The following is a 12,817-nucleotide window of genomic DNA, read 5'->3' on the forward strand; positions in this document are numbered from 1 at the left end:
CAAGATTTTGCCATCATGAAAAAAATCAAATTTCAGTCAGTTATTATTGATCCATCTCTCCACCACTGAAGAGCTCAATGATCCCCCAAACAAAACTACATTAGAACACAGCTACAGCTACAAAGGCCCTTTATGTTTGTACTAACTTATATCATATATCAACAACCAGGTCGTCCTGGTGCCCTGCTCTGGTTTAGGATTTGGTTTTTGGGGTATTGAATGTTGCAGTGTTCTTGGTCTGAAACAAAAAGGAAACAAAAACAAAAGATATCAATTCAAACCAACATGGGACCTGAATCTGTATAAAGTGGCTGTTAACATTTTGAGTTAATCAGAAAATCAGTCAATGACTACAAGTGAACACAAAATAACCACAATGGGACACAAAATTACAACAAAGTCATACAAGGAAAAGCAAATGACAATAAGATTAACAACATTACTTGAGAAAGAAGCAAAATGATCACAAGGAGATGCACAGCGTGCTGGCATAGACACTCAAAACAACCAGTGTAGTGGCTAATCTACACTGAATTAATAAATGTAACCACTTGAGGTTGGATGGGGAGTGGCCAACACACGCACGGAGAACGTCTTTCCGTGAGTAACTGAAATATAATTTATTAAGACAAACTCCAGTTGACTTTTCCATTCATTAAAGAAAATACTATAAAACAGATTGCTTAAATTATATACAATGTGCGGTCGGAAAACTGTCTCATCTCCGCCATCTAACCGGCAACAAACATTTCATAAAACTTAAAGGGCCCCTCCTAATTACACACACAAAAGCAAAACGGCCACAAAGACTAATTGACAGCTGGTAGTCATCTTGTGTCTTTCAGGTTGAATCTTTTTCAACATGTCTGTCTCCAGGGATCCAGTGTCTCACAATCTGCAAATACAGCAGCTCTTCATTCATCTTATTCTATACTATAATAATTAAAGTTGTTTGTTCAGCGTGCATTTATCAAACATACACCATGTTAATGTAACGTTTCTTATTGACAGGAGCTGGTGTTTTACTTTTTTTTTATCGCACCACATTACTCTGGAAATGATGACAAAGATTTGACTTCCAGCTTCAGACATCCGTACTCTGATGTGTTGTGCGCGCCTACTGGAGGCTTTACGGTACACGATGTGCGCACCGCGCCTGGCGGGAGGGAGCTCACGGTCCGGACAGCAGCATCGACAGTGACGCGGGTGGAAGATGGTCGGAAATAATTAACTCTCCTACAAAAACAGGCGGTTCGTGACACGAGCAATGCGTCTGGACTCACTGCGAATCCGTTTTCTTCACCGTGAACCAGTGCCCCCCCCGCGCGTCGCTCCGCTGGGACTGGGAACAGAAACAGAAAACCATTTCGCAACCTCTTCTGTCTGCAGAAGTCTGGATATCATCTTCCACACGGAGCCCGCGGCGGGTGATCTGAGGGACTGAGGAGAGACACAGTGTGAAGAGACATCGCTTGTCTTCACAAGAGGCTTTGAGCACTAAAGGGGCGGAGAGCGGCTGGTGTCGTCTGGGAGGGGGGGGCCTTCACTGCGCACACAAGCATCGTCAACGCTGCTCGTCTCGCGTCCTCCACCACAACACACTCCACCGGGCAGGGCAGCAGGGAGGAGCAGAAGAAGAAGAAGAAGACAGCCTGGCTCGGAAATCACGGATCACACGGCGTTAAAATGACGATGTCCGTCCCGGAGAGGAAATCGGGGTCGGAGGGGAAGGAGGAGGAGAGCGAGGACGAGAGCGAGATCTTGGAGGAGAGTCCGTGCGGCCGCTGGCAGAAACGGAAGGAGCAGGTTGGTTTCTCTCCGGCTGCTGCCCGATCAGGGATCGATCACCTTCTGATCACACAGGACTCTGAAGGCTTGAGCCGAGGGCCGAGGTGTACACACATCCACACGGAGGCGACAGGGATGCTTCGGTCATTTGATTGAACAAATGTTAAGATGTTCAGCTGTTCAGCCCTCTGCTGCCTCTCCTCAAAGAGGAGCTGCACATTGAACCTGGGAGTTTGAACAATCACACTGGGCGTGTGAGTGATGGATAGATAGATGGATGGAAAAATAGATAGATGGATAGATGGATGGATGGGTGGATGGATGGTCTTTATTGATTCCAGACTGGAAGACTCCAGTGTCAATACAAGTCTGAAGGTTTCATTTTTAAGGGAGAATCACAATCATTTGTAACTGCAAATACAAAATCGAATGAGATAAATGAGATGTTTTATAGAACAAGATTATGGAGTAATTTAGAAAAAATTAAATGATTAATTGGTCACCATACCCCAATGTGCTTCTACAAAAAAAATGTTTGTTGAATCAGCTGAACATATTCAGTTAACTCTATCGTCAGACAAAGAACAACATCAAATCCTTACAATTATGCAGCTGAAACAATGGATTGTTCAGTATTTTTGTTTGAAAAAGGACTGCAGTGATTAATGGATTATCAACATTGGGCTTTATAACATGTACATTTGACCTACTTAAACACAGGCCACAGTCTCATGGTAAGCACATGGAATTGTTGCCTTGCATGGATGTTTTGTCAGTAGCATGCAGAATATAGGTTTTAGATTTTTAAACTGGGTGAATGTGTTGCCTTTTAAAGTTAGTTTATTACTTTTGACTCAAAACACAGAGCATTGATTTTATCTCAGGGACTCCACGGGCAGGGCCGGCCCAAGGCATAAGCGAACAAAGCGGCTACTTAGTGCCCCTGGCCACCTGGGGGGCCCCATGCCCAATGTAACTGTAGGCATGATACAGCCATAGTCAGAAGACAATTGATGGAAAAGGCAGTAGCATATAAAGTTAAGATAAAGGCAATATCACAAAAAAGGACACGCATGACTAATTTCAATGTTTTACTATAAACATTCACCAGCTAGATAAACCAGCAGCCATCAAACAAGCCTTTGGTTCAGTCAAGGTATCTTCAGCTAACTTTAGCTAGCTAACCATTAGCTAAGAAACTGCTAGATTCCACTCAGTACTGCAACACTTTGAATATTAAATTGCAAATTGGGTCACTATTGTGAGTTGACTAATTTGAAGATTAAAAACCATATAATTATAGAGGCTGACATTGGTATCATTTAGGCCACGCAGCTACAACTAATTACATTGATAATGGGGCCGATCAAATATCAAGCATTGAAAAAATTATTAGTTGTGGTGGGGGGAGCCCCCAAATCAAATTCTACTTAGGGCCCCATATAGGCTAGGGCCGGCTCTGTCCACGGGGCTGCTGTGATTGGACATAAAACATATGTGAGCTGTACGATAACTACTGTGGATCAAAGTCTATCCAAGCTTTCAGTTGATGTTAGTAAGAAAAATATATCTGTATCTGTGACATTCACAGCTTATTCACAGTTTATTCTGCCTCCATAAGACTGAAAACTTGTCTAAATGCCTAATTTGACTCCAGTTGTTTACACAAGATCCATAAAATGTTCAATTGTTATGAGAAAGAAAAGACAGAAATGTAAATGTTCAGCATTCTGAAGCAGCGGGTGTCACCTCCTCTAACAGCTCCAGATGTTTATCTGAAGTTTATCTCTTGTACACACACAGGGTCTTCTTCAGCATCGCAACATGCAATGCTGAGTATTCTTCACACACACACACACACACACACACACACACACACACACACACACACATATACACATACAAAGAGTCACTACCCCACCCTGGTTCTTTTCCAGCCATTGATTACCTATCTGCGTGTTTTCTGGGCTACAACTGTCACATTTCCATTTCCATCCCACCACACACACACACACACACACACACACACACACACACACACACACACACACACACACACACAAACCCACCCTCTCACAACTGACAGCATCAGTCGATGTCTGTAGAAATTCTCATTCATCGAGGTCATAGTTATCCAAAAGGGTGTTGATTTAGGAGTAACTGTACATTAAAAAAACAAACAAACTTTATTGTCAAAGTACAAAATACAAGTAATAGAGAACAGGACAGACAATCAGCAATAAATGGATGATGACAAGATCAAAATGAATAAATGGAATTTCAAACTTGAATAAATAATAATATCATACTTATCATACTAAGGGTTAAGGTCTCCATATATAAATTAAGCTTGGACTTGCCCTTTGAATGTGAAATTTACCGAATATGATAATAAGATTAACCATGTAAGTAAGAGGTTTGTCATTATATTTAAATTTAGTGATAATGTGTTTGGGCATAATTGTTACAGAATGACCAGATCTTTTACAAACAACATTGTTTATGTCTTCCCAAAGGACAGGAGTAACTGGACTTGATTGTAGAGACCATCATTCATTTTGGGCTGGTTGCTATGGTACAAATCCATACCAGAATATAAATAGCAATAATTTTCATATATCAGTATATTTGACAAAATGTATAATGCATGCCAAATAATACTGGCACCGCACATTCACAACTCTGCTTCTCTCCGGAACTCACCAAGCTCACACTCGCCCTCTCCCCATTCAGCAGAGGGTGCTAGGTCCACCAGAGTCACAGTCCACCCTGACCTGTGACACTGAGCTTGTTTTATTACAGCTTGAACAGTAGAGCTCGATAGTGCTGCAGGGTAAACCTCTTGAAGCGGAAACACACCCAGCTCCTGGTCTGTGGTGCACCAGAGCTGCTCATTCCAGTAATTGCTCCACCTTCCATTTCTAGGTTCTGTCTCCATCTGCTCTCAGAGAGATAAAAATGAGGCAGCCTGGGTTGGGCAGAACATTCATTCGTCGTGTTGTTAATTCACAGATGAATATGTGATGTTGAATGTGATGGGCAGATGCTGTTTTCGGCATTTGCTTGTTAAACCAAAATCCCATGCATGTGTTAGTGCTCACATGCTTTTGTCTGGACGCTGCAACACTGCAGGCACTCACCCCTGACACCGCCATATGACTCAGGAGTTTGCAGTGGAACCAGGCCCAAGGCACAGATGCTTAACTCCACACCAAATTCAGCAAGACCATTGGAGTCTAAATTGGACCATCTTTTGAGCTAACTCAGTGCTGGCTGTCTATCGCCATTTGTATTTACCCATGAGTTTTACCATGCTACAGCAGTCTGCAATTTATTACTGTTTATTGAGTTGGTCACTCAAAACAGTCAGCCAATCAAGAGAGATCTCAGAGCCTGTTATTGTTAGAGCTCCAAAGTGAGAGATGAGAAATAAAACTACACTGTAGTCATTTTTGGTACTTAAAACCACAACTATAAATTAGTGGATGGATATTTTCCATCTCTGAGGTTGTAAAGATGAGCCATTAAAACGACAAAAATAAATCCTCTACAAAGAGCATTGCCACTCATAAGCCCATGTCAAGTTGTTGCTTGCAGTAAGCAACCGCCCGCCTGTCCTGGGGGGATCTGCCTAATGACAAACTTCGTACTAATCCAGGAGCATAAGCATGCTCTCTGGTCGCTGGTTTGACAGCTGCCCTATGAGGAATGACATCCACTCAGATTTCCCGGGAGGGGAAACAGCAGGGACATACACCTGTTAAATGCTTGTTGCTCAAGACTTAAGGGCTTACTAGGAAACTCATTCACACTCTTTAATTCCTAGAATACAAGAATAATGATTTGTGTGGATGACTCCATTGATTCTTGGTTGTTTTTAGCCATGCTTGCGGCATATGGGGAATCTCTATCTGATGGTTGGTTGGTCAGACTAAAATATCTTTGAAGCTGTTTGATGGATTGATGTGAATCTTTGACATTGATCTTTGGCAGAGAATGGATCTTCACCACTTTGGGGATCGCCAGACTATTCATCTTGTGGAAATATTTCAACAATTAATAGATTTCTTTGAATTGGAGTACAGAAAACCATGGTTCCCAGAAGGGTGAATCTTAATGAAGTTGGTGACCCTGGTAAATATTTTTTCGAGCACCATACTGAGGTTTACATTTGTAGTTTTGAGTGAAATATCTCAACAAACTATTGGATGGACTGAAAATTTCATCCACAGATTAATGTTTCCCATGGGATGAATTGTAATAACTTTGGTGATCCTGACATTAGAATCAACATCTCTCTAGTAGGGGTGGGAGAAATAATCGATTCTTAGACGCATCGCAATTCTCTTTTGAACAATTATGTGTCGATGCAGAAAAATAAATAATCAGAATTTTACAACTCAATTTTCAACATCAAGATGCAACTTAACCTCACGAGCTTCAGGCTGTATGGCGGACCGCTGCGTCCCTTACAGCTGAACGTCACGGACGTAGAGACTGTGAACTTTCGTTGTAAGCTACATGCTTCTAATTCCCGTGCGCTGCACTGCCCGGTGTGGTATGAGAGAGCGAGCGGTGAGCGTGTGTGCCGTTTGTTTGGCTAAACGTGCTAACCTGCAGTGCCGGTTGCAGTCTGTCTCACTCTAATAAATGCCGCATCGCCTTAAGTTTAAAGAAGACATCTTGGTGCGTCGGAGCGACACACGACTGTGGACGCCGGCTGCTCCGGAGAGATGGATCCGCAACTCTCCGCAACTGTGCTCATGATGCACCGCAGAGGCTGAGGCTGAGCCGCTATGCTCCGTGTCTCGTCTCTCTCCTCCAGCTGAGAGTCAGAACATAGCTCACCTCCACCAGTGTTGACAGAGAAGTGCAGTGGAATCCTCCAGGTCACGCCATGTGCAGAGGAACAACTGTCTCCAACACGAGCAGCACAGAGCAGTCAAACAATCACCATCAACAACACTTAAGAGACTGCATTTATTTTAATTTCATATAGAAGTCAGTTTTTTTCAAGAAAATAATTCAATTATGTTTATATGTTAACATACAACATTTACTAATGTTCCAAATGTTCTATATGTTATTTAGAAATAAAATATATTTTGGTCAATGGCAAAATATGTGAGTAGCACACAGTAGCACATTTTTGAGGTGCGAGATACGGTGATACTGGGAAACCGCAGTATTTTTGCCCAAGGTTATCATACCTGCAAAATCTCATACTGTCACATGCCTAGTACACACTGCTTTCCTTAATTTTTGTAATTTGTTTATTAATGAATTTGAGATAAAAAAAACATATAATAATAACAATTATAATAATAATAACAACTTGAAGTCATTCCCATAACTTGTACCGTATCTACCTCACCTCCACCCTCACTCTACATGGCAAAGGTTTCAACACACTGGTTTCAAAATAGCTTTAAAGTGACTAGACTTCAGCTTATTTCAGTGGGAATTCAAATTCTAAGTTAATTAAATGAATTCCAATAATTCAAATGTTAATTTTTTTTCTTTGTCTCACTTATTTTGTTAACCAACACATACAAATATTTGATGCAACCAAAAATAGAATATTAAAGGTATGTTGTTTATTTAGTTTCAACACCGCAAGCATAAATCTGGCAAATCTGGGTTAGGGTTTGTCTGGTCAGATTTGCCAGATTTACTGGCGAGCGTAAAATCATGTCTTAAAATCGTTTAGTGTGAACCTGGCATTAGCCTGCTACATATCTGGCAGACGTCGGCAACGCATTGGCAAATTACTTTGATCGCGTTGTTGGTAGTTCACACATAGTGATTGAGTGCCGATTTGCGAGCCCCAAAGTAACCGCGATTTTCGTCCTATTTGGGGTTTACTCAGCAAGTTCCAGAATTTGTCAGCAAGTGGAAAATTAGGTTTAAAATTGTCTAGTGTGAACTCCGCGTAAGTTGTTGGGGTCATGTGATCTTGAGGGATCCTGTCATCTGCCAGCAAGGCCGGTGGGTGTCATCAGATCCGATGGGATGAATAGAGAAGTGTCTGTCAGCGTTTTCCACTCCAGCTGTGTGAAATGGAGCCACCCTGGATCTTCTGCCAGGTCGGTGGGAAAGTTGGCATGAAAAGGAATCCTCTAGGAATGGCTGACATGTCTGCAGGCTTTCATAGAGTTGTCAGACTAGTTCTCATCATATGACATGTATGCCTGTGAGGAATGCCTCATATACCTACTCAAGCATGCTCTGTACACAGCCGCTCAGTGTCATTTCTTGCAATGCTGTGTTAAAATGAGTGTTTAAATTTAGACATATTTGTAGGACAGACTTCATTTTTCATATTACTTTCATCAGAAGTCAACGGTCCAATTTACATTTTCATAATTCAGACTGCATAATCCTCTCCATATATTATTTCTCCTCAGTGTTTGTCTCTGCTCTCTTCCGTTTCTGTTGCTAGTGTAATCTTTTCTCTGTGTAGTTGCAATTAAATCAAATGCACTAAAGAAAATCCCCCTCTTATAATGAAAACACTTAAAACTCAGATTCTATTCTTTCAATTTGTTCTATTTTGTCTGGGTGCGATTTACCGTTGGGAATGCGTGGGATTTCCCCCTTTCTGGTCTACATATCCCTACCTTTGCTGAATTATTTTTACCTCGACACGCTATATAAAATTCCCAAAATACACATTTTGAAACTAAGTAAAGCGCTGTAACATGAACAGTGCGATAGAACGATAAAATACGAAATGGACCACCCACTGTCAGCACTCTCATTCCTGAGAAAATAGATGACATTGGCTAATTTACATAATGATTCTGGTTCCATTAGCTTTGGTCATGCAATATTTGGAAGGGGGATTTATTCTTGCATGTTTTGTTTTGTTGTGCTTGTGTGACGGTGGTCCAGCCAGTCGAGTGTGTGCAGTGTGTTAACCTCACTCGTGGACATGTTAAGAGACGTGCTAGCAGCTTATGCTAGAGCTCACGCGCTTTAGCTCCCTTGGTAGCGCATCCGTCTTTTATGCCGGAGGTTGGGGGTTAGAAGCCACCCCGTGACACATAATTGAGTCATCCCTCCCTCTGCTTTTTTCACAAATCGCAACCTGTGGATACAGCCTGACACTACATCAAGATATTTTCTGAACGACAACAATGTTTCACAAAAAACTAATTAAAATTCCAAGACATTGTCTGTAAATGTCAGCATTGTTGGAAATTGTGGAAACTATAACAAAAACCTAAATTAGGGTCAAAAAAGCAAGATCAAATGAAAGGCCATCTCAAAAGCTGTAGCTAACATGTTTCTACAGGGTTAATTTCTCCAACAAAGATCAAGCTTAGTTAACCAGCTTCCACTAATCTCCCATCAAAGTATGGTCTCAGAAAGCCAAGAATAACCGCATTACTAAAAAAGAGGAAGTCAACTGATTTTACACATTATTTGTGTCAAGTGTTACTCTGATTGTTGAAACAGTTGTATTATGTCTTCTAATCGTTCTTCATTTTGTTCTACGTCAAAAAAAATGTTGAAGTTATGGCAAAAAGGCTTTGCCTTGGGCTACGAAATCACAAATTTATCAGCAAAAAGTCTGCATTACAAACCAATTGTATAGTGGCGAGTCAAATGAAAAGCTGTATTGTGGGAAGTGTCTTTTGATTTTGAATCATACCAACAGCTCCAAGTGCTGTCATCCACTCCAGGAACACTTCAAATATGTAACTTTTTCCCAGTTTGGGATCAATAAAGCCTAACCCTATCCATCCATCCATCCATCCATCTATAAAGCTGAATGGAAACTTTGCTATGGCATCACCACTACTCTACTGCTGCTTTGTCTGCCAGGTCAACTAAAGACTACATTAGAAATATATAATCCCTATGTATGTTCCAACCCATTGATTACTATGCATGCCGAAAAACGGATTCTTATTAGGAAATCTAATGATTCAACGTGGACTTTCCTTTTATTGATATTCATAAAAACCTTGCATTAGCACATGTTGCATAACAGTAGAAAAGTATGGATTTTCCAAGTCCAGATTCAGAGCTTAGCAAATATAGTCTTGTGACTATGATGCACACACGATAGATTATAAAAATAGCCTCAGGCACAGTATAGTTACTGTCATATCATGCATTGTAATGTGAATCCTTGAATAAATGTTTTAGCCTTCCGCTGTCTACACTAAGTCCTGACTGATTCCCATCCCTGCTCATTTAAAAGGGTTGCTGTTAGTGGAAGAGACTATAAATTCTGTAATGGCACAGATATGGCTGGGTTGTTATTGCTGTTGAATGTGAGTGTTTTCATCCCTCCCACTGCTTTAAGGCAAAGGCCAAGGTCCATCTCCCCACAGCTGCCCTGGTGTTATACAGTGCGTAACTTCAAAGAATGTGTGAGAATATTCGGCCTTAAAACGTGACACAAACCCTGCTGAGTCCGGCAGTTTTGAATAGGTTGCATAAAGCCTCATTATACACAACTATCCCAATGAAAAAGAAATGAAAAACGTATAAAGCACTTTTTGAGCAGCAAACAGAACATAATCAAAACCAAAAAATGAAATAAAAAAGATAAAAAGTCCCAAATAAAAGATAAGAAGTGTAGCATAGCTGAAAGTCATTCTATAAAAGTAAATTCCTACAAATGATTTTAAGGTAGCATCTTAATCAGGTGACCTGATGTAGAGTGGATGGCTGTTCTCGAGCAGAGGGGGCAGTACTGTAGGTTTTATTAATGCTTCATTATTTATTGTATTATTTTTTGTATGTTTAATGACCTTTTCAAGGATTTTTGATTTGAAGATTGATTTGAACAGAAGTTTTATGGTCTGCGGGATCTAAACTGAGTCCTTCATTACCGGACGAATGTTTTACAAAAATCTAGTACAACTCCAGAAGTCAGAGAGCCTTATACAGTATAATGGTCAGCAGTGAAGGACATATTGCCTCTATTGCTTCTTTAAGCAGTTTTGTCGAACTAGAATCAAAGGGTTTAGGCCTATATGAGGGTGACCATTTTTACTAAGATCCTGCAGTAATATTGATCTTAAACAATTTAAATCATCAAAGGAGGGACAGGGGAGGTCCACTGCAGAGGTGGGGGGAGTTTCATCTGCCATAATATGTTCAGTTTCTGGTCAATCTGGTGTCCAGGGGGCTGTCCTCAAAGTGAACAGGAGAGAGAGGAGGAGGCTGGGACCCAGAACCCTAACACTCGGCTGGTTTTATCTATGACTTTGGACGAATATTACATAACATGATGTTTCTTTACTTTGTTTACTCACTGATATGAAATCTGTGTGCAGTGTTGATTCATAAATTTGCACTTGAACATTAAAAGGTTGTATCTTGACCTTTAAAACTAAATATGGATTTATGTGAGTGTATGTCAAATATACACATAAAAAAGGACCCAGCAAAATCAAGTCTTCTGGAGAAATAGTGCACACACATTAAATTGTTTTAATTTGGCAGGATGAACTGGCAAAAACCTTATATTTATTTGCCCTAAAGGTAGTTTGGTTATTTTTCAGATAAATCATGTAGATTAGGGCATGGTGTTTTGCAGCTGGACTTCTTTTCAACCTTCAAGGCAAACCTTATCAGTGATTTTATTCTGTTAATCAACATTCATTTGACTCTTTCAGTGAAACCATCTTGCCAGTTCCACCTCACTGTTTTATCTCTGGTTCTATTTTTGCCATTTGCCCTTTTTTTGGCACTTGTCGCTTGCTTATACTTAATCACTAATTTGATTTGGGTGGCTGTGGCTCAGGAGAGGTCATCCACTAACTGGAAGATCCCCACTTCCCCCAGTCCACATACCGATATGTCCTTGGGCAAGACACTTAACACTAAATTGCCTCTGACGGCTCTTCCGGCGGTGTATGAATGTGACAGAAAAAGCGTGGTAAACACCAGCTCTGTATAAATGTGTGTGAATGGGCGAATGTGACTTGTGCTGTAAAGCTACAAGTCACATTGAGTGGTCGATAAGACTAGAAAAGCAGCTATATAAATAAAGTCCATTTACCATTCCTGTAGGAAAATTGGAGGTTTGTTCACTCGTTTCAACATTCACAGTTCAGGTAGTAATCTGTCAATTAAAGCAAACCACTTGACACAGCTCACTTCTCCGTGATGTTATGAGAACAAAAATTATATTTCAATCAAAAAAAGAGCAAAACTAGCAAGTTTTGGGCTGTTCAGTCAGTTCAGAATTGTTACCTAAGGTCTCATAAGCTTCCTTTACAGACCTTCCCCACGTGAGCGGAAATTACATCTAACCCTTGTTTCCCAAGTCTGCTGCCGTACCTGTTTGGCAGGTTTGCGACACTAATTTGCTTTCGGAATTTGAATGCGTCTGTGTTGTTTATGCAGCTGAGGGCACTTAAAGTATTGCAGGAGCCGCAGTTGAATTAGAATTGGATCGTAGCATCCCAGCAACCGTCAATCAGTGCTGATGAATTAAATATGGAGCCAGTGAATAAATCCCCCACCCCCAACCCTGTCCCACACACTGATGATCAGGGCTGTACCTAACATTAAGGACAAAGAGGTCATGTCCTCTGTATTTCTCTTGCCTTGAATATAATGTACATTTAATCAACACGTATTCACTATTTTTATAGTCAGATAGTATATTATATTACTAGTAAAATAAATGTGTCTATTAAAAAAACATACATACATGAACATGTAAAGCATGTAGCTATCATTACCATTCTTGTTCCCACCGTAAAAGCTTTGAATGTATCAGTTTGGAATGCAGCATCATCATGCAATCAAATATGTGTAAGCACGTATTCCTTGTAGATTACTTTGTAACATGATTACCTGTCTACTGTTTACATTATGATCATGGTTGTCATTGTGATAACATTCCAGGGTTTTAAAATACTATCTCATAGGTTTTATGAACAGCTGTGTAGTGTTTTGGCTTGCGCATCTGTTACTCTAAGTGGACTTCCTGGTTTTCAGTCTGAAGGCCGGCTTTTGACTGCAATAATGACTATATGAATTGTAGCCCCTGATATCT

General features: G+C 40.6%; 1 protein-coding gene across 2 annotated transcripts in view; it reads left to right on the forward strand.

The window, feature by feature from the left end:
• Nucleotides 1-1,142: 1,142 nt before the first annotated feature.
• LOC118287051 (nuclear receptor-binding protein 2) overlaps nucleotides 1,143-12,817 on the forward strand; it is a 40,880-nt gene continuing 29,205 nt past the window's right edge. Inside the window, exon 1 of one of the 2 annotated variants that reach the window (XM_035611778.2) lies at nucleotides 1,143-1,806. In XM_035611778.2, coding sequence (XP_035467671.1) covers nucleotides 1,687-1,806 — 120 coding nt within the window. In that variant the 5' untranslated portion in view covers nucleotides 1,143-1,686. The remainder of the gene's footprint in view (nucleotides 1,807-12,817) is intronic. The other variant, XM_035611779.2, reaches the window with a different exon arrangement.

This window comes from Scophthalmus maximus, chromosome 16 (genome assembly GCF_022379125.1).
Source record: "Scophthalmus maximus strain ysfricsl-2021 chromosome 16, ASM2237912v1, whole genome shotgun sequence".
Taxonomy (NCBI): domain Eukaryota; kingdom Metazoa; phylum Chordata; class Actinopteri; order Pleuronectiformes; family Scophthalmidae; genus Scophthalmus; species Scophthalmus maximus.